The sequence below is a fragment of the Macadamia integrifolia genome, unplaced genomic scaffold (assembly GCF_013358625.1).
Source record: "Macadamia integrifolia cultivar HAES 741 unplaced genomic scaffold, SCU_Mint_v3 scaffold2057, whole genome shotgun sequence".
Classification (NCBI taxonomy): domain Eukaryota; kingdom Viridiplantae; phylum Streptophyta; class Magnoliopsida; order Proteales; family Proteaceae; genus Macadamia; species Macadamia integrifolia.
In genome coordinates, this window is record NW_024868486.1 from 58,738 (window position 1) to 80,960 (window position 22,223).

A 22,223-nucleotide genomic window follows, 5' to 3' on the forward strand; every position below is an offset into this window, starting at 1 on the left:
TCTCAGTGCCTCCTATGCCGACCTTGAGGAAAAGACACCTAAAGAGGAACGAGACCAGCAACATCTATCCCTGTGACCAAGCGGCAGAGGTATACTACTAATTTCTTTGAATATTCTACAAAAGAAATCTGAGTTGGCTTGGGGAAGACACCACTTACCCTCCCAAATGAAATCCGCAACTTTACTTGTGTTATGGAAAAGAGATCGAGGGAGAGGAGAGAGCTCCGCAATTGAGAGTGGACCTAACCATTGGTCATGCCAAAAATATATATCTTCACCATTTCCCACCATCCAACGCTCAATTTTAGAGACAAAGTGCCACATCTTGGCTATACCTTTTAACACAGAGGAAGATTTGTAGGCATGTTTAAACATCAAAAGGTTGACATATCACAAGTATGACATATCAAAAGGTTGGGGATAGGGTAGAAACATCAATTAAAAGATGATAAATCAAAAAGTTGGAAATAGGGGAGAAATGAGTGCAAGGACTCAACTTAAGGCAAGATTCCTATTTTTTAATGTGTCTTTGCTCATTGAACGAATGTGAAGAAGTTTATTTCTAATCACAAAGAAGTGGCTTCTCATATCTTCTATAGTACAATGATGAAGAGGTCCATCTTCTTTTTTCTTTCCCAAAATATGATGAATCATAACATTAATAGCAAGCTTTCCAACAATGTTAGAGATTGACTTATTGCTTAAATTTTTTAAGAACTACCATCATTCTCTCTGAAAGGGGAGGATAGTTCAATGGTGTGGCCAACACTTGTTAAGGACCCCTCTCCTAACAATCTAAGAAAAGAATAAGAAAAGAATAGGTGATCCACATTTTCTTGAGAGTTCCAACATAGACAACTATTAGGTATACAAAGGTTTCTCTTCAGGGGAACTCTTGAGTAGGGGGAGATAGTGTCAAAGCAGACCAAATAGTAAAACTATGCCTAGGAATATTAAACTAAACCATACAATCTATGATAAGGAAGTTTCTAGGCAGAGGTTGTAATACCCTACTTCTTAAACCCAGTCTGATTACACGGTTGACCCAGTTTAACCATGCAGGACCCGAACCGGAGAGGGTTAAGGCGGGATCCTTGTGGACCATGATGGCAAGGGTGACCTTGAACACCGGCTGGCCAGACAAGTCCGAGCCAGTGCAAGAGGAGACGAGAGTACCCAAGCTGTGTACATACACATATCATAAGGCCATGTACGGATAAAGCAGGTATGTAGCCATATCTTAAGGCGCATACGTATATTACATCTTATGCCAAGAGTGAGATTCATGCGGAGGGCCGAATTCTGTCAAAATCCCACTTGTTGGCCAAGTTTTGGCCCTCAGGTGGGCGGTCACAGGTGGGCGCATCCACCCACCTGTGTGACCCACCCATGAGGTTACAAGATGTTTTAAAAGGTATAAATAGCTATTTTATGGTTTCCTTTTTTTTCTTTTTCTCATTTATGACACTCGGACGTTTGGTGAGAAGAGTAAAGAGGAGAGAGAAAGGAAGGGAAAGAAGAGGAAAAGAGAAGGAAGAGGAAGAAGAGATGGATTTCAGCGGCGCCGAGGCTTGATCTTCCCATTCCGATGCCGGAAGAGTGATCTCCAATATGAGATCTACGTTTAGAGGTGAGCAAAGGCTAGGTTCTTTAAACTTTCACCATACCCAAGTAAAACCCTTGATTTGGGTAGAGTTTCTTGAGGTCTTGTAGATTCCCCATGAGATGATGAATCTAAGGTTTAATAGATGGTTTATATGTTGATTTTGAAGGATTTGAAGAAGAGTTTCCACGGTTGCAAGAGCATTGGTGATTTGAAGTGATTTTGGGGTTTTGAAGGAGTTCTTAAGCGAAGGAGTTCTTAATCAAAGAAGGTAAGATGGCTTTTCATTCCTTAAATCTAACCTAGATCTAGGTTAGAACCATCTTATGAAACCTTGAATGTGTGAAGAATGGGTTTGGAAAAGCCCCATTTGATTCTCCAAAGGTTGGAGAAAGTTTGGGAAAAAATGGCACTTCCCGCCAAGACCGCTGGGCCAAACCGGTGGGCCAAATGGCCCGTCTGAGGGCACCCGCCTGAGAGGGCAGACCCTCGGGCCCAACCGGTGGGCCCAACTGGTGGGTCGACCGGTGGGCCACACTGCCCGTCGATCTTAGCAGGACCCTCGGGCCCAATCGGCGGGCCGACCTGCCCATCAATCATGACCGGTGGGTCATACAGGTGGGTTGTCCGACCCACCCGAGAGGCTCCCAACGTGATTTTTACGTCCGAACGGACCCAAAACGGACGTGCGACCTTCTTTTAGGATTCTAAACATGATTTTGTCATTGGATCTTGTTAATTTTGATCCCAAAGTGGCAAAATGCTAACCCCGCTCACTCATGATAGGTTCACCAAATCTTACATTTCTCGCACCGGATCTCACCCGTACCGAGCGTGAGTCCTTGTACACTACAGGTAAGTGGGGAGAGGACGTTTGGCCTTATTTTAAGGCTTGTTGTGCATCATTCTATTGTATCTAGATTAGCCATGTCATCATGCAAATTATATGTAGCTTAGCCATCCTCACATTATCTTATGCCATGTGTGTTGTGATTATTTTCTCAATGTTAAATGATGATATGCTTATGAGATGAATGTTGACATCATTGTGCATAATGCATTAATAGACTAGATACTGTAGTCGGCTTGGAAACGAGAGCATTGGTGGCCCATGGAATGGGACGCGGAGGCACTATACAATCGTACTATGTCATATAGGAGCATACGGTGTAGGATTATCACCTTCTCGTGCTACGACCCTTCCCAACAGGGGTTGAGGTGTTGGGTTACCATTTGGGGGGAAGCAGTGGTCGCGGTTGTCGGGTCACTGTGGCGGTTAGACATACGCCCGGCTGGTCATTAGGACAGTCGGCAACCCCGGTGGTATATTCAAAAGGGCCAATCGTACTGCTTTTAAATTGCTGGAGTCAGCACCTTTAATTTCTGTTATTTAATTTATGTTGAGAGCCGGTGGTCGACATGTTTTACTTTTCTGAGTATTCATGGTGGGCCTTCTTCGACAGCCCTATGGGCGTATCACGGGATGGAGTTCGCGGCTCGTACCCGAAGAATACGTGCACTGTGGTTGTAGTAGCACTAAACCAAAGACTTAGTAATGTTGTTTAAGTGGAAGTGATTTAAAATGAATTGCATAGCATATAGTGCATATGGTTGTGATTTGTTGTGTGGACTGCTGTGTGGTCCTTCTTTTCACTTACTGAGCTAGTGAACTCATCCCACGTGTGCATCTCTTTTAGATGATTTTATAGGTCATCAACCTGAAGAGTACGGGTCGGGCCCCACAGTTGAATTCCCTGAAGAGGATTGGTGGGTCCCCGAGGAATTTGAACACGGCACGGATTGCTCGTGCGAGGGCTGTGCTGTGGGACCGTAGTTCTGATACCGAGCTGAGCTCTACCTTCTGATACCGAGCTGAGCTCTACCTTTTGATACCTAACTGAGCTTTACTTCTAATACCGAGCTGAGCTGACTCTCTGATTTTTTATGTTGTACTTGATATGTAAATTGTATTCTTTTTATGTAAATATCATGCATGTGGGCCCACATATACTTAACTATATAATTATAATTTGGGTATCAAGTATAATGAGAATATTTACAGGTAAACTAAGTCTTCCGCTGAACTGTTGAACACTTTCTTAGTTGTATGTGTGCTGTGGTGGGATACTGTATCAGTTGATCCTGGCAGGTTTGGGTTAACCGGTGTTCACCCGGTCACTGGCCCAGTTCTGTGTGAACGGGGTGTGACAACGGTTGTATCAGAGCTTGATGCTCTATTCCCCTCATAGCATACCATTAGACCCCATAGAATCTATAATCGGAAATGTGATTGGGTTAATGTAAAAAACTTTAAAGAGATAAAAGCCGAAGAAAGAAAGTAATAAAAATGGTTGCATTTAGATATTGCATTCATGGCATGCATGAGAGAAAATGAGAGGCTAATTAATTGAGGTCATAACCCATCGAGTACGAGTTTAATGAAATTTCGGCAGCATAACGGCGCAAAACGAGATTTCCAAAAATTTTTCACACAAACACCTGATAAACAATACACATCAATAATTATAATTAACAAAAGACACCACAACTAAAATACATAAGTATTCAAATATACAAATTCACCACAAACCACCATCAAAACACATCACCCCACAAATAAGTCTAGTTACAGAGAAAGTACAAAGAATGAGAAAAGAAAGAAAAAAAATACAATAAGATCAACAAAATGAAACATGTGAGAAGCTGGTGTGGACGAGCTAAGTCCTCACTGATCATCGTCATCGTCATCGTCCAATACTACTACGTTCACCTGAGGTCTAGAGTTAACGTTGAGTCGATGGTTGTAGTAGTCAAACCTTGAGTTCACCAACCGTACCTCCCTCCGAAGTCGGCTAAAATCTGCTGAAATGGCATTGGCCATTGTATCCAAGTCCTGGCCCAGTCTGAGAAAGGAATTCTCCAAAGTAGCCTGCCTCTCCAGGATGCGTTCCTCCCTAGAAGCACTCTCATTCAGTCTTCTTAACAGTTGATCTTGCCCATCCTTCAAAGCCCTCATAGTGGACATCATACCCTTAAAATCATATGCACCACTCTCAGGTAGTGGGGCTCTATGATGTGGGCCTGTAGCTCTAGGGAAGCCATGATCAGCACCTCTCGACTCCTGAGGCACCTCCTCAAGGATGTCCTCATTCACAAAATCCTCCTCCCCACCCTGAGGAACATAGTCCTCATCCTCCTCACTAGACTCCTCCTCCATAGGAACATCCTCCATAGGGGTAGCCCTCCTATCCCTACCTCTCTGAGCTCCTGCTCTCTGAGGTACATCCATAAGAGTGTGGAGACCCATCCTCAAGAGATTTTCCTTGTCAAACTTATCTGCTAGAGTCTTCCCCTCCTCACCACTCAGGTCCACCCCAAAGAACTCAAAGATCTTGGTGAGGATCCTGCCATATGGAAATCCTCCGTCTTCGGGGTGTGAAGTATGGTGCTCCATCGTCTTGAGGATGACGTAAGGTAAGCACAAGTGCTCTGTGCCTCCCTCTAAGGCCGTATAGATGCAGTACGCTAAGAAGGCCACCATGAAGCCCACCTGGTTCCGATGACCTCCTCTGGGGAGCAAGTTGAACTGGACCAATCGGGAAAACACACGAACCTCCAGGAAAAATGATGTCTCAGAATCCGGACGCGCACTGCTGCCACAAATGGTCTCATAGATGTGGTCCGGTGTCTCCAAACTCACAAATGGGCCCATGGGCTTACTCCTGGGAGGACTGTAGAAATGGTGCCCAGCTAAAGAGATACCCAAAATACTAGCCAGGGTGTCTACAGTCAGTTGAATGTCCACCCCCTTTACCATACTAATTATCGCATACTCCCCGTACTGGTAGGAAACCTCCAGGTTGCAGTAGAATCTACGAACCAACTGCTCGTAGCACGAACGGTCTATGTGGAGGATAGACTGCCAGCCCAGTGCTGTGAACCTCTCCTGAAGCTGAGCCTTGTGGAAGTCGTCAACTATCAAAATCTTCTCCATCATTACAGACCTCTTCAGGAAGGCTTGCCAGTTGGATGCTGCCTCTGAACAGCAGAAGAGCTCCTCGTCATAATCGGAAGAATCAATAGGGGCAGGTCCGGGTCGCCCTGTGCGAGGGGCTGGAGAACTAGTCCCCTCACTCTTTAGTTTGGAAGCGGTGGTCTTAAGTCGAGTGCCAGAGGATGCGGGCTCTTTGCCTTTGCGAGAAGACATCCTGGCAAGAAAAGAGGAAAGAGGGGTGAGTAAGGAAAAAGGAGTAACAAAGGGACTAATAGATGGGTGAGTAGTAAGAGGAAGCCCCAAAACCCAATTCTCGCAAAACAGAAAATGTGACAAGTGAGGAGTGATAAAAAAAAAGCCTATGAATGAAATGCCTGGCCAGTGACAAGACAGAGATTATGGCAAAACAGCAATGTGACGGAAAGGGCAGATATATATATAGCATGGCAAGTAAAGAATGATAGAAAAAAATCCCAATTCTTATTGTGCAAGTTCAATCTAAGGAAAAAATGAAGCATGAAGCTTACATGTTCATGGATGAAATGCCATCATTCTACAATTTATAATATGCAAAAACATCTACTATTATGATATTGAGGTGAAAGAGAATCAAAGAAACCCAACATAGAGATGGATGTTCATGGGAAGAAATAGGATTTCAAACATAAGGGACTTTCCATGATCTCTACAACATGTTAAGTACAAATCAAACATAATGCATTGCATTTGAGTTATTAATTGGGAAGAAAAGGGCAGAAATTGAAGAAATCCCCAAATTTGAGAAAACTAGGGCACGGTTGGGGTTTCTCTCAAAAATTGAGAAGTAAATCCTAAAACTAGAAATAAATCACAAGGGAAACATCACATTTTCATGGAAACACTGTTCTATGGAAAGAAACGCGGGAAAAGAACCTAGATTAAAGACTACACATGAGTTCTACCCCCCAAGTACAAGTTCTGAGAAGAAAATGAGGAAGAAACTTACTTGTAAGTAGAGGAGTTGAATCTTCCCAAAAGCGTCGGATCGTTGAGTGAGATCGCGAGTGGAAGCATCAAGAAGCTCTCAAAAATCGCCTGAGGGAGAGAGAGAGAGAGAGTGAGGAAGAAATGTGCGAACAGGGAAGAACAAGGGCTTAAATGCCCTATTCAAAATTTCCGCTCGAGTAGGACTGGAGGGCCGATCGGTGGGCCAACCTGCCCATCGGTGTCAGCCCGTCGGTTGAAGATTTGGACCGGTGGGCTGATCGGTGGCCTAACCAGCCCGCCGGTTGAGAGAAAACTTGAAAAAAAAAATGGGATTATTACTATTATTATTATTGTTATTAATATAATAATAATAATTATTATTATTATTATAATATGTTAGAGTCAAGTGGGACCATTGTCGTACTTGTTGAAGCACTAACCCTGCATTTTTAGAATTAAGTTGTGGTTAGTTGTAAACGATCATACACTATAATACCCTGCGTGCTGGCATATAATTATGTGCCGATATCAATTCTATGGTGTTTAACCAATGTGGTGTATGATATGTTCCAGGTACAGGGATACGATGGTACGTACTAGATCCGGTGGCAATGCACGAGGTACCTCGCGTGGTCCTCGTCCGGTCGGTCGACCACCGAATCCCAGAAGGTCTCGCTCTGTGGGGCAAACCTCACTTCCACAACCTCCAGAGACCTTTGGTCAGGGTGGGGCACAAGAGGACCCACCTATGACTACACTTCCGAACCTTCCACCGGTTATTACTCCGGGGGATGTTGCTACCATAATTCAGCAGTCACAACAGGCTTTCCAGCAACAAATGCTTCAGCAACAGCAAGCATTTATGACTGCTATTAAGCAACAATTGGACCTTTCTCAATCAGGTCAACCTCCCCAGATACTTACTCCACAGGACCCGCCTGTAGGGTCTGGTACGGGGCCACAAGTGGGAGGTACACCTCCATTTCCGCCATTCAGTATTCCTTCGTATGGGGTGCCCCCTCCATACTCTTACTATCCAGCTTATGCTCCTAATTACCCGCCGACGAATAATACGTCAAAGGTAGTGGAGTCATTCAAGAGGAACTTGCCACCTGTATTCTCTAAGTTGGGGAGTGATCCTCTGGAGCCGGGCCAGTGGATCCAGGAGCTAGAGAAAATATTTGAGGTGATTGAGTGCACAGATGCACAGAAACTCATTTGTGCGGGGTTGCAACTCAAGAAGGAGGCCAAATCTTGGTAGCAAGCCTCTAAGCCCATATTGTTGGCCGCTCATCTGGAACCCACCTAGGAAAAGTTCAAGGAGTTGTTCTTGGACAATCATTACCCACGTAGCTTCAGAGACCGCAAGGAGATGGAATTTATGGCCTTAACTCAAGGAGGTAAGACTATCCTTGAGTACTAACAGCAGTTTGAGAGCTTTTTCCATTTTGCCCCTAGGCATATGAGGACAGCTGAAGAGAAGGCTGCAAGATTTCTGAAGGGTCTAAAGGCATCCATTGGGTCTGTACTTGAGGTCTAAGATTTGACCGACTATGGCTAGATTGTGCAGAAGGCCAAGACCATGGAGGATAAGTAGAAGGGAGAACAGTCCCTTACCCCTGGACTGTGGAAGAGAACAAATCCATTTCCGGATATGGATAACTCCTCCAAGGCATACCATGGATCGTACAGTTCTGGGCCTACTTATAGGCAGCCTTATAGGCCATCTGGCTACCCTCTTAGACCAGCTAGTGGTTCGGGCTCCACATCTTTTCGCCCGAACACTAGTGCGGCACCTACAGTTCCAAGGCCGCCCTGACCTCCATCTTCAACGGGTCAAGTGCAGAGGGGCCCCGCCCCAGTTCCGACATCTCAGATTCGTTGCTTTAACTGCCATTCATATGGGCACTATGCAAAAGACTGTCGGGTCAGACCAGCCTTGCCCTCCAGTCAGCCCTCTGCGTACCGACCTCCCTTAACTCGGGGAAATCAACCGCAAGGAAGGATGTATGCCCTATCAGCTGAGGAAGCTGAGGCCAGCACAGAAGTGGTAGCAGGTACATTTTAAATTTAAGAATTTCCTTATGTTAAATATTGATGACCTGCTGAAATTATATGCATTGTTACACTAGGTGTCCTACCTATATCAGGTATACCAGCCTATGTTTTATTCGATTCAGGAGCTACACATTCATTCGTATCTAAGAGATTCGCTGAGAAACTTGGTATGTCACCCAGGACCCTAGAGCATGGGATGATTGTTAGTATGCCTACTGGTAAAGTTACACAATTGAAGGAAGTGTATGGGCTGTGTCCAGTGGAAATTAGTGGGAAGAACTTTGATGCACAACTCATTAAGTTCAATATGCAGAATTTTGATGTTATATTGGGCATGGATTGGTTGTCGACTCATCGAGCTAATGTGATGTGTGCTGAAAAGCTGATTAGGGTGACAGATGACGAAGGAAGAGAATTGGTATACCAAGCAGATAAAATGAAACGGGTGAGAAAGGTCCTTGTCTCCGCTCTTCAAGTGGTAAAGTTATTGGAGAGTGGATGTCAGGGCTACTTAGCATCGGTACTTGATGTTGATGCAAGGATTACACCTCAAGAAGAGGTAAAGGTGGTTAAAGAGTTTTCCGACGTCTTTCTAGATGATATTATACAGTTACCGCCTGATAGAGAGTTAGAGTTTGCCATAGACTTGGTTCCTGGAGCAGCTCCAGTGTCTAAAGCTCCATACAGGATGGCACCAGCTGAATTGAAGGAGTTGCAGATGCAGTTGCAGGAATTATTGGAGAATGGGTTTATTCGCCCAAGTGTTTCACCTTGGGGTGCCCCAGTATTGTTTGTCAAGAAGAAAGATGGCAGCTTGCGTATGTGCATTGATTACCGAGAATTGAATAAGCTAACCATTAAGAACCGGTATCCATTGCCACGCATTGATGATTTATTTGACCAACTGCAGGGTGCCAAGGTATTTTCAAAGATAGACCTTAGATTAGGCTATTATCAGCTCAAGATAAAGAGTAGCAACATACCCAAGACAGCATTCAGGACTCGGTATGGTCACTATGAGTTCCTAGTGTTATCTTTTGGGTTAACCAATGCACCGACAGCATTCATGGATTTAATGAATCGAGTATTTCACGATGTCCTCGATAAATGGGTAATTATTTTTATTGATGACATCTTGATCTACTCCAAGACAGAATGGTGTTACAGAGGTTGAGAGAACAACGATTGTTTGCCACATACAGCAAATGTGAATTTTGGCTTGAGCAAGTTGGATTCCTGGGGCACGTAGTGTCTAAGGCCAGAATCGAGGTGGATCCTGATAAGGTGAAAGCAATAGTAGAGTGGGAAAGCCCTAAAAATGTCACTGAAATTAGAAGCTTCTTGGGTTTGGCTGGATATTACCGGCGCTTCATTGAAAAGTTTGCTCGAATTTCAGCGCCAATGACTAAATTAACCAAAAAGGGTGTGAAATTCGATTGGGTAGAGGAATGTGAGAAGAGTTTCCAGGAATTGAAGAAGAGGTTGGTGTCGGCCCCTGTGTTAACCATCCCTGAAGGCACAGGTGGAATGACAGTCTACACTGATGCTTCCAAAGTTCGGTTGAGTTGTGTTCTCATGCAATGCGGAAAGGTGATAGCATATGCTTCCCTATAACTAAAGGAGTATGAGAAGAACTACCCCACTCATGACTTGGAACTAGCCGCAGTTATTTTTGCCCTTAAGATTTGGAGACATTATTTGTATAGGGAGAAGTGTGAGATATACAGTGATCATAAGAGCCTTAAGTACTTTTTCACCCAGAAGGATTTGAACATGAGGTAGATGAGATGGCTTGAGCTCATGAAGGATTATGACTGCGACATTCAGTATCATCCCGGCAAGGCGAATGTAGTGGCAGATGCTTTGAGTCGGAAGGCACAGACTGTGTCACTCTCGTACTTAGCAGTCAGCCCATCACTTGTACAAGAGGCAACACTAATGGATGAAGCTCTCTTATATGAAGGAGCAACCTTAGAGTTTGAACGTCAACCAGAAAACCTTAAATGGTTGACTGTATCCATGATGGATCTACAGGTGCATCCGACTATTAGGCAAAAGGTAATAATGAAACAATCTTTGGATCCTGAATTGCAGCGGATCAGAGTTAAGGTTCAAGATCAAACAATGAACGACCCAGATTTTGTTTTAGCCAGTGGGGCATTGATGTTTCAAGGCAGATTGTGTGTACCCGATGATTTGGTTATACAAGACAAGATAGTGCGAGAAGCACATAGCTCCGAGTACTCACTCCACCCAGGAAGTACAAAGATGTATAAAGACCTCAAACAAAATTACTGGTGACCAAGCATGAAAGTCACAATAGCCCTATATGTAGCGACTTGTCTTATATGCCAGAAAGTAAAAGCTGAGAGGCATCGACCTTATTGTACTCTTCAGCCACTCCCAGTACCAGAATGGAAGTGGGATAGGATTACAATGGACTTCATCACTGGACTACCATGTACACCTAAGGGAATGGACGCAATATGGGTGATCGTTGATCGGCTTACTAAGACTGCTCATTTCATTCCCATCAAGACCAAGTTCTCTATGGCCAAATTAGCACAACTTTATATGGATAACATAGTGCACTTGCATGGAGTGCCAGTGAGCATTGTGTCAGATAGGGACCCAAGATTCACTTCCAGATTTTGGAAAAGCTTCCAACGTGCCTTAGGATCACAGTTGAATTTGAGTACTGCTTTTCACCCACAGACTGATGGTCAGTCGGAGCGAACCATATAGATATTAGAAGACATACTCAGGGCATGTACAATGGAAATGTGTGGTAGTTGGGAAGAATATATACCCCTTATGGAGTTTGCCTATAACAACAGTTACCAAGCTACAATTGGGATGGCTCCGTATGAGGCATTGTACGGTAGGAAGTGCAGGACTCCTCTGTATTGGGATGAGGTAGGCGAACGCCGAATGTTAGGACCTGAAATGATACAGATGACTTGTGACAAGGTTGATGTCATTCGAGAACGGATTAAAGCAGCTCAGTCCCGTCAAAAGAGCTATGCAGACACCCGCAGAAAAAACATTGAATTTCAGCCAGGAGAAAAGGTGTTTCTCAAGATCTCTCCTACTAAGGGGTTGCAAAGATTTCACAGAAAGGGGAAGTTGAGCCCAAGATACATTGGCCCATTTGAGATCTTAGCCCGGGTTGGCTCAGTAGCCTACATGCTTACTCTGCCACCTTCACTCGGGGATGTTCATAACGTGTTTCATGTATCCATGCTGAAGCGATACGTGCATGATCCATCTCATGTATTACCCGTGGAACCAGAATATCTAGAAGCTGATATGACCTATACAGAGCAGCCAGCTGAAATTTTGGACCGAAAGGTAAAAACCCTTCGCAATTGCTCCATTTCCTATGTAAAGGTGTGATGGGCTAATCATTCACTTGAAAAAGCATCTTGGGAGAAAGTTGATGAAATACAAGCCAAGTACCCTCATCTTTTTGAACAATCAAGTATGCCAATTTCGAGGACGAAATTTTCAGAAAGGGGGGGTAAATGTAATACCCTACTTCTTAAACCCGGTCTGATTACGCGGTTGACCCAGTTTAACCATGCAGGACCTGAACCGGAGAAGGTTAAGGCGGGATCCTTGTGGGCCATGATGGCAAGGGTGACCTTGAACACCGGCTGGCCAGATAAGTCCGAGCCAATGCCAGAGGAGACGAGAGTACCCAAGCCGTGTACATGCACATATCATAAGGCCATGTATGGATAAAGCAGGTATGAAGCGTATCTTAAGGCGCATACGTATATTATATCTTGTGCCAAGAGTGAGATTCGTGCCGAGGGCCAAATTCTGTCAAAATCCCACTTGTTGGCCAAGTTTTGGCCCTTAGGTGGGCGGTCACAAGTGGGCGCATCCACCCACCTGTGTGACCCACCCATGAGGTTACAAGATGTTTTAAAAGGTATAAATAGCTATCTTATGTTTTCCTTTTTTATTTTTCTCATTTATGATACTCGGACGTTTGGTGAGAAGAGTAAAGAGGAGAGAGAAAGGAAGGGAAAGAAGAGGAAAAGAGAAGGAAGAGGAAGAAGAGATGGATTTCAGCGGCGCCAAGGCTTGATCTTCCCATTCCGACACCAGAAGAGTGATCTCCAATACGAGATCTACGTTTAGAGGTGAGCAAAGGCTAGGTTCTTTAAGCTTTCACCATACTCAAGTAAAACCCTTGATTTGGGTAGAGTTTCTTGAGGTCTTGTAGATTCCCCTTGAGACGATAAATCTAAGGTTTAATAAATGATTTATGTGTTGATTTTGAAGGATTTGAAGAAGGGTTTCCATGGTTGCAAGAGCATTGGTGATTTGAAGTGATTTTGGGGTTTTAAAGGAGTTCTTGAGCAAAGAAGGTAAGATGGCTTTCCATTCCTTAAATCTAATCTAGATCTAGGTTAGAACCATCTTATGAGACCTTGAATGTGTGAAGAATGGATTTGGAAAAGCCCCATTTGATTCCCCAAAGGTTGGGGGAAGTTTGGAGAAAAATGGCACTTCCCGCCAAGACCGGTGGGCCAAACCGGTGGGCCAAATGGCCCGCCTAAGGGCACCCGCCTGAGAGGGCAAACCCTCGGGCCCAACCGGTGGGCCGACCGGTAGGCCACCCTACCCACCGGTCTTAGTAGGACCCTCGGGCCCAACCGGCGGGCCGACCTGCTTGCCGGTCATGACCAGTGGGTCATGACAGGTGGGCTGTCTGACCCACCCGAGAGGTTCCCAACATGATTTTTACGTCCGAATGGACCCAAAACGGACGTGCGACCTTCATTTAGGATTCTAAATATGATTTTGTCATTAGATCTTATTAATTTTGATCCCAAAGTGGCGAAATGATAACCCCGCTCACTCATGATAGGTTCACCAAATCTTACGTTTCTCGCACTGGATCTCACCCGTACCGAGCGTGAGTCCTTGTACACTACAGGTAAGTGGGGAGAGGACGTTTGGCCTTACTTTAAGGCTTGTTGTGCATCATTCCATTGTATCTAGATTAGCCATGTCATCATGCAAATTATATGTAGCTTAGCCATCCTCACATTATCTTATGCCATGTGTGTTGTGATTATTTTCTCAATGTTAAATGATGATGTGCTTATGAGATGAATGTTGACATTATTGTGTATAATGCATTAATAGACTAGATGCCGTAGTCGGCTTGGAAACGAGGGCATTGGTGGCCCGTGGAATGGGACGCGGAGGCACTATGCAATCGTACTATGTCATATAGGAGCATGCAGTGTAGGATTATCACCTTCCCGTGCTACGACCCTTCCCAACAGGGGTTGAGGTGTTGGGTTACCATTTGGGGGAAAGCAGTGGTCACGGTTGTCGGGTCACTGTGGCGGTTAGACATACGCCCGGCTGGTCATTAGGACAGTCGGCAACCCCGGTGGTATATTCAAGAGGGCCAATCGTACTGCTTTTAAATTGTTGGAGTCAGCACCTTTAATTTTTATCATTTACTTTATGTTGAGAGCCGGTGGTCAGCATGTTTTACTTTTCCGAGTACTCACGATGGGCCTTCTTCGACAGCCCTATGGGCGTATCGCGGGATGGAGTTCGCGGCTCGTACCCAGAGAATACGTGCACTGTGGTTGTAGTAGCACTAAACCAAAGACTTAGTAATGTTGTTTAGGTGGAAGTGATTTAAAATGAATTGCATAGCATATAGTGCATATGGTTGTGATTTGTTGTGTCGACTGCTGTGTGGTCATTCTTTTCACTTACTGAGCTAGTGAGCTCATCCCACGTGTGCACCTCTTTTAGATGATTTTGCAGGTCATCAACCTGAAGAGCACGGGTCGGGCCCCACAGTTAAATTCCCTGAAGAATTTGGTGGGTCCCTGAGGAATTTGAGCACGACACGGATTGCTCGTACGAGGGCTGTGCTGTGGGATCGCAGTTCTGATACCGAGCTGAGCTCTACTTCTAATACCGAGGTGAGCTGACTCTCTGATTTTTTATGTTTCCTTTTGTGTACTTGATATGTAAATTGTATTCTTTTTATGTAAATATCATGCCTGCAGGCCCACATGTACTTAACTATGTAATTACAATTTTGGTATCAAGTATAATGGGAATATTTAAAAGTAAACTATGTCTTCCGCTGAACTGTTGAACATTTTTTTAGTTGTATGTGTGCTGTGGTGGGATACTGTATCAGATAATCCTGGCAGGTTTGGGTTAACCGGTGTTAACCCGGTCACTGGCCCGGTTCTGTGTGAACGGGGTGTGATAGAGGTAGAGGTGAATTTCTTTGAAGAATTTGTATTACATAACACTAGATCACCGCTCCCTCTTGGTCTTGGCAATGTGGAAGAGAGAGTGGACCAAATTTCAATTAAGTTATTGGAAGTACTAGGCCCTGGACACCAAATTACCTCCTAAATAATGAAGGAAACCTTAACCATCCTATTAGATCCAACGTCATATCTGACATCGATACTCACATTTGGAAATGAGAATACCCTTACGATGCCAACAATCAAGCCACAAATACGTATCATATTTATCGTCAATGCTTGAACGAATAGTATCACTAAAAAAAAAATTATATTTAAGTATTTTCCTCCAAACTCAAGATGCATCAACTAGGTAAGTGGCAATCCAAATAGAATCTGATTTCAAGTATTTAGAGTACACCCAATCAATCTAAGTACTTCTCTGTCTATACACTTTTTTGTCTATACATTATTTTTTTCAAATAAGTTTTATGATGCCTATAATGTTGGCTTTCTTTACTCTATGAAATCCCAATCCTCCTTCATTTTTTTGGAAGACTAACATTTGCCCAATTAATAGGAATAAGTAAATTATGACTCTATTGAGATTTTTAAAGGAAAGAAGACATTAGATATTCAGTTTTAGAAAAAATGGATGTTAAAAGCCCAGAATCACTAGACCAATAAATATATGAATTTTGCATCACTGATTTGATGAAATCATAACAGCCCATAAAAGAAAGAATCTTACTCTTCCATAGTTGTAATCTCTTTTAAAGCCTATCTAAAATCAGGGAATAATGATGAGAAAATAGTTTCGAAGTGATCAAAAGAAGACCCAGATACTTGATTTGGAAACGATTTGGAAAAAACCTTTAGGAACATCCAAGCTAGATTTTAACTTTGACATCATTAAAAACCCCCAAAGAAGAAAGCTAAGGATTTGAGGAGATTAATATGGAGTCCAGATATATCTGAAAAAAGTATTCAAAGCTTCCTTAATTGGGATCGGTTGGATTAGATTTTGTGTAGTTCTAACTTCTAACCACTTGGACAGGCCTTCCATTGCAATGGTGAACAACAACGAAGAAATAGGACAACCTTATCGAATTGCCACCTTAGACTCAAAATAAACCTGAGAGGAGCCATTAACTAGTACTGAAAAATGAACACTAGAGATAAAAAAACAGTTCCAATGAATGAAGTTTGGAGGAAAGTTTATTCTGTATAAAAGATAATTGAGATATTCGCATATGAGAGAAACAAAAGGCGCCTTATGTATATCAACCTTAAGAACAGTAGGGGAAAGATGCTACCTTTCAAAACGTCGAGCTATTTCATGACAAAGAAGGATATTATCAATGATATTTCTGCCCATGATAAAAGCTGCTTGATTGAAACCCACCAATTCAATAACCAATTTAAGTCTTTAGCAAGAATTTTTGCTACAAACTTGTATAATAGGTTGGTGAGAGAAATGAGGAGAAAGGTGTAACATTGTCAGTCCTATCATACTAGAGATTCAACAACTAAAAAGAAAGATCAATTTTTTGGGATCCTTCATTTCTTCAAACAAAAATAACAGATATAGAATCAAACCGATTTCCGAAATGTCTTTCTGGATATTCCTCAATGTCCCGACCATTCACGGAACGTGAGAAGCAGAAATTGAAGAATTTCTTGGGATGAATCTGATAAATGAATGTCTGATTAATTATTTTGACTTTTGATTGTTGGAAGACGAAGCTATATACTTACTGGATAGTATCAACTTTAATAGTATCCCAAGTAGAAAGAAAAAATCCGCAGATAAAACCATCAGGCCTTTGGTTTTTTGAGTTTTCTAAGTTTGATTGCAGTCATAATCTCCTCCTCATATGGGATGTGGGATTGCACCATTTGTAGTTCAGGGGGAACCTTCTTAAAGGTTGAAATCCTCTAGAAAGATACTAACATGATTAAAGCTGGGAGGATTAAATTGCCTCAAGAAATGAGTGACAAAAGCTGACTTAAGTTCATCAGGCCTAGTGATAAAAATAAAGTTGATGTTCTAAACACAATTGTCAATACTATCCGACTTAGGGGTGTCAATTCTAAGCCCGCACCGGTAGGCCCGACCGAGCCCGACACATTAATGGCCCGATCTAGATCGATCCGATTAATAAGCCCGACACATTTATTAAACGGGCATTCACAGTGTAGGTAGCTAGCCCGTTGGGTGCCCGACCGAACCAACACGTTTAGATGCCCGACTTGAACCGACTCATTGTAGCCCGACCCAGCCCGACCCCCTTTAATATTACATAAAATTCCTATTATACCACTACTAGTAAGAAACTAATTAAGCTTTCTTACCTTTTGCTCGGTAGTAGGATTTGATTTAATTAAGCTTTATTTTGTAAGTTGTAATGGTCATAATTTCTTATTTTCTTTTAAAAAAGGACAACCATAATCTCAACCCACTTAAGAATAGAATTTTAGAGTAGGCACGTTTAAAGTCCGTTTAGGCTTAAATAGGTCTGTAGCCCGGTTAAAGCCCGGTTAATGCCCATTTAAGGAAGCCCGATTAAAGCCCGACATCGATCGGCTAGATAATAAACCGTACCATTTCCCCCAAAGCTAGACCCGTTTACTTAAACAGGCATTCACGGTGCAAGGCTTTCAAGTGGTCAAGCCCGATTAAGCCCGACCTGACCCGACCGGTTGACACCCCTAATCCGACCGATTTGATTCTGATTCCTTGAACCATTCGTTCGGAGGAGTTCAACCTTCAAAAAAGATCTAAGATTTTTTTGTTCTCAGCAAAATGGATTTTAAAAAAAAAAAAATGCACCTCTCAAAAAATTTTATAGGAATGTGATGCAACCATTGTGGAGCATGGTTCGTAATCTTTGATCGGCATTGGTGAATTCTCCCAAATCGAATCATTATCAGTCATGATTAGGGATGTAAATGGATAACCAAAAATCCATATCTTTTCCACTTTTGAATCTGTTAAAGCGTTCCTGAATTTGTAATTTTGGTTTCCAACCAATATCTGAATCTGTTTGAAAGATAATTGGATTCGGATTTAGATATTTTTATTTCATCGGATAATATCAGGCTACTTAACTATCTAACTGTAAAATGTGATTAATTTAATATTTTCACTTCTTTGATTACGTTTGTGCTGAAATTCTGTTCTCAGTTGTTCAACTTGTTATGTGCAAAAGATAGATGCACTGAGCTGTGGAACATTACTTTCAAAGATAATCCATTTTATCCTCCGTCTGCCAAAGAAAAAAACGTAACTTTTCAAACAATGAGCACTGTGCAATAATTTATTTCTAATGAAATCGTTAATTTCTTAATCAATATTGGTCAGATTGGTTTACTAATTGGATAGTTTATTGGGTATATAATATATTGATATCCGATAAACTACTGAACTAGATATGATATTAGTTCTTAAAATTTCATTGGATATCGGATCAGATTTGGATAATAGTGAATCTGAGCCAAATTCTATCTGTTTACATCCCCAGTCGAGACTAATCTGAAGCCAATCCACTGTTATGATCAAAGGGTAAAAGAATAATAAAAATCGATTAAAAAGAAAAAGGTTAAATCTGAGCGTGTCAATTTTAAACAGGAATCGAATACCGAATCCAAAATCGAGCCGAATTAACTAGACCGAATCGAACCGAATTAATTTGGTTTGAGTATGTGAGTATGGACCTTGGTTCGGATTGGTTTTGGTTTAGGGTGTAAAAAGTGTCAGTTCGAACTGAAACTGAACCGAATTGCATTTAAAACCAAAAAAATGAAAAAACACTATTATCTTTAAGAGAGATTTTTTAGGTGGTAAGTGTTTTTTGCAATTTATCGTCACATATTTACATGCTAAGACAATTTTGGAGTTAGCAATGGCCATAAGGCCCATAACTTGAGCCCATTATAGCCTTTGGTCCATCATAGTCATGGTCCAAAGGTGAAACTGTTTTCATAACCGAATTAAAACCGAAGTACAAAACCAAATTAAAAATTGGAATCGAAACCAAACCAAGCTGAATTGAATCGGCTTGAGTATCTAAATACCGAACCAAGTTGGTTCTTGATTTGGTTTTGGTCCACCATATCATCATTCGGAACTGAACCATATCGGTATCTAGTATGATATCAGTTTGTTACACTACATATATACTATATATTGATACTGTATCGAATACTAACTTAGTACAGGATCCTTATACCGATATTGTATAGAATCAATTTGATTCAGTATTTGGTATGGTATATGAAATCGTAGGGTATTTATATAGTATTGTATTTTTGTATATCATACCCTATACCAATATCATACTGAAAACTGACATGATATGTATACCTCATACCGGTACTATACTGAATTTAATCCGATTTGGTTTGATTCCCATAATTTGGTATCGAATCGGTTTTTGGTATTTGGTATTTGGTATTTGGTATTTGGTATTAGGTATTCGGTATTCGGTATTCGGTATTCGGTATTCGGTATTCGATACACATTGACACCCTTAGGTAGGAGAGAGAGAGAGAGAGATTACATGTTTGCTTCTTTGCTATGGCTGCGTGCAAAGGTGTCCTGCCGTCAGGGCCATCAAAGATACGTAAATCTTTCTTCTTCTTGTTGAAATTTTCATCTTCCAATGCAACTTTCAACATCTTCTCCAGCACAACGTGCAACCCACGGTCAGCAGCCAAATAAAGTGGTGATTCTCTGCGATTATTTTTCATGAAGATGAGATATTTGTCCGACTCCATCAACACCTCAATCACCTCACGGTGACGTCGAAGAACAGCTTCATGCAAGGCTGTGTTCCCATCTCTGTTCTTTATTTCCTTGGCCCAATCCAATAGATACTTGACGACCTCGGCATTATTATGGCGTGCAGCAATGTGGAGTGCTGTGTCTTCTCTGTAGTTCTTGCTTCTGAGTATACTTGTTGGTTGGTTTTCGCGGATTACCCTCACAACTGGGACGTTGTTGTAGTTAGCGGCGGTGTAGAGGAGAGTGTCCCTCACAACTTCGCCGTTCGAGTCGGCGTCGGCGATGCGGAGGAGATCATCGTCGTTGTGCTGATCATCACTTTGTTGTTGGTGGTGGAGATCATCTTCCTCTGCTAGCTCTGCCTTTAAAACTTGGGAGAGCAAAGTTGAGTTACCTTCTATTACAGCTTTATACAGAGCAGGATCCATCGCTTACCGTACTATTAGACTCTCTGTATTCTCTAAGAGCTAGCTGTGTCATAAGGGAAGGGGAGAGATTTATACAGAGGAGAAAGAGAGAGCTGTAGCCTAATTTGTTTAAATTGACTTGACTTGATTAAATTGGAGAGCGGATCAGGTTCATCTACGAGAATGTACTCGATCCTTTCACACTTAAGGGGACTATGGAGTGCCGAATTTACATGGTGGAATCCTACGAGTTTCTACTCATCCACACTTCATTGGGCTGTATCCTACTTTGTTTAAATTGACTTTGAGATTGAGTAATCCTCTAAAACTGAATTTATAATTAATTCATTCATTAATCAATGTGTATTTTTTTTTTTTTTTGGGGTACAAATTAATATGTGTAATGTTAAATGCTACACCAATCATCATCCTTTTCATCACTTTATCATATTCTTTTATATTATATCCCCTTCATGTAAATTGCACTCTCTTGATTGTCTATATAAAGAGAGAGTGTTTCCGGTGTAGGGCATAGATGGTAAGTTCAGGAACGGAAATGATACACATATACGGAAATTGAACTGGTCAAATGATAATAATAGTTTTAAAAATTTTGGTGTAATATAACACGTACCGAAATGATATGGTATGTATTTAATACGGTTACTCTGTAAGTAAAAATATAGATATAAATTTTCCATGAAACATATATTTACTAAGGATTTAAAGTTTAAAAAAAAAAAAATACTTTAAAGACCCTTTTTATGATTAGTTGAAATAAATATTAGGGTAAATGAAGCATATAAAGAGTATTTTTATATCCCTCTCTAGGTTTGGATTTTCAATCGGAAAGGGATTTTGAAGTTTGATTTTTTTTTTTAATAAAAAATACTATTAAAATGAATAATACTAAAAAATCCTTGTTTAATTTGGCATCATTTAACAAATGCGTATTTTTTCATATCTAATTTTTGATATGTAAGAAAATAAATTCGACAATTAAACATTCGGATACAAAAAAAAATATGCGCTTAATACGCATATTTACTAACTATGACTGGAGGGGAAGTTGGAGTGGGGAGGTCACCCTGTCGAGTCGAATGGAAAAGGTGGGGAGGAGAACATGGTGGTGGGGGTGGAGCGAAAAGGGAGAGGGAGAAATTCTGATAATAGAGGAAAATAAATCAAAAATAAAAAATAAAATAACAAAGGAAAGTCCCGGTCAAGGGAGTAAGACAAGCATCGAACACATCGAACATTACGTGAAACTGATCCGGACTCCAAGAAAAAATTAAAGGAAAGGAAGAAGTGAAGTAGAAAGAGACGGAAGTTGAAGATTTTGGAGGAATTACATAAGATAGAGGAGACAACATCCTTACTTTATGTTTTCTAATACCGAAATTACCCTTCTATAATATGAAATATCAACATTGACCCCCTAAGAGCACTAAATGACCTGAGGTCAGGGAAAGAGAACTCATCTTCTTTATTCCGATATTATCAAACCTTAGAACTCTTAATTTATGTTGCAGACTATAGTTCATTGAAGCTAAGAGTTGGGTTGAAGCTCTTCCAACTTAAACCTAACCGAAGACCTAGATTTTGTGCTGAAGATCATAGATCCAACATTCAATGAGCAAAAAAGAACTTAAGATCCTCTACCCCATACGTCATAGATGGTGTGACGATCGCTTGGGATGAAAGAGATCCGGACCTGTGTTTCACGTTATCATCAATTTCATTGTGGACAACCAATTTCTCGTGATGTGTTATGTGTGATGTATGATATGTGAAGTGTATAAACTTAATTGGCGAACCAAACGACTTGCATGGCCTCAGGCTTTTGGAATAGATATCGTTTTACGAGAGTTGAAGATTCACCGTGGAATTGGAAGATGGCTTCTTCAGTTGGTCCTGATGTGTTTAATTGGGAACCACAAGACTTGCATAGATGACTTGGATTTAATGTTTTCACATGTAATGGGTTTCTTAGTAAAAGAAAAAAAAATTAATTAAATTCACATGTAATAGGTTAGCAGAGTCATTGTATAATTTTGGTTTGGTTGTAGGGTGTTGACTTAGGTTCTAAAATTTGCCACGTGGTTAATTCATACCTTGACATCATCTATCCAATGGTCAAAATTGCCACATTATCTTGTCA

General features: G+C 41.6%; 1 protein-coding gene across 1 annotated transcript in view; it reads right to left on the reverse strand.

Annotated features, from left to right (window-relative positions):
• Positions 1 to 20,083, reverse strand: part of LOC122065592 (ankyrin repeat-containing protein At5g02620-like) — a 21,841-nt gene extending 1,758 nt beyond the window's left edge. The window contains exon 1 of the mRNA XM_042629413.1: positions 19,432 to 20,083. Within this exon, the coding sequence (XP_042485347.1) occupies positions 19,432 to 20,083 (652 nt within the window). The remainder of the gene's footprint in view (positions 1 to 19,431) is intronic.
• Between the last annotated feature and the right edge of the window lie 2,140 nt (positions 20,084 to 22,223).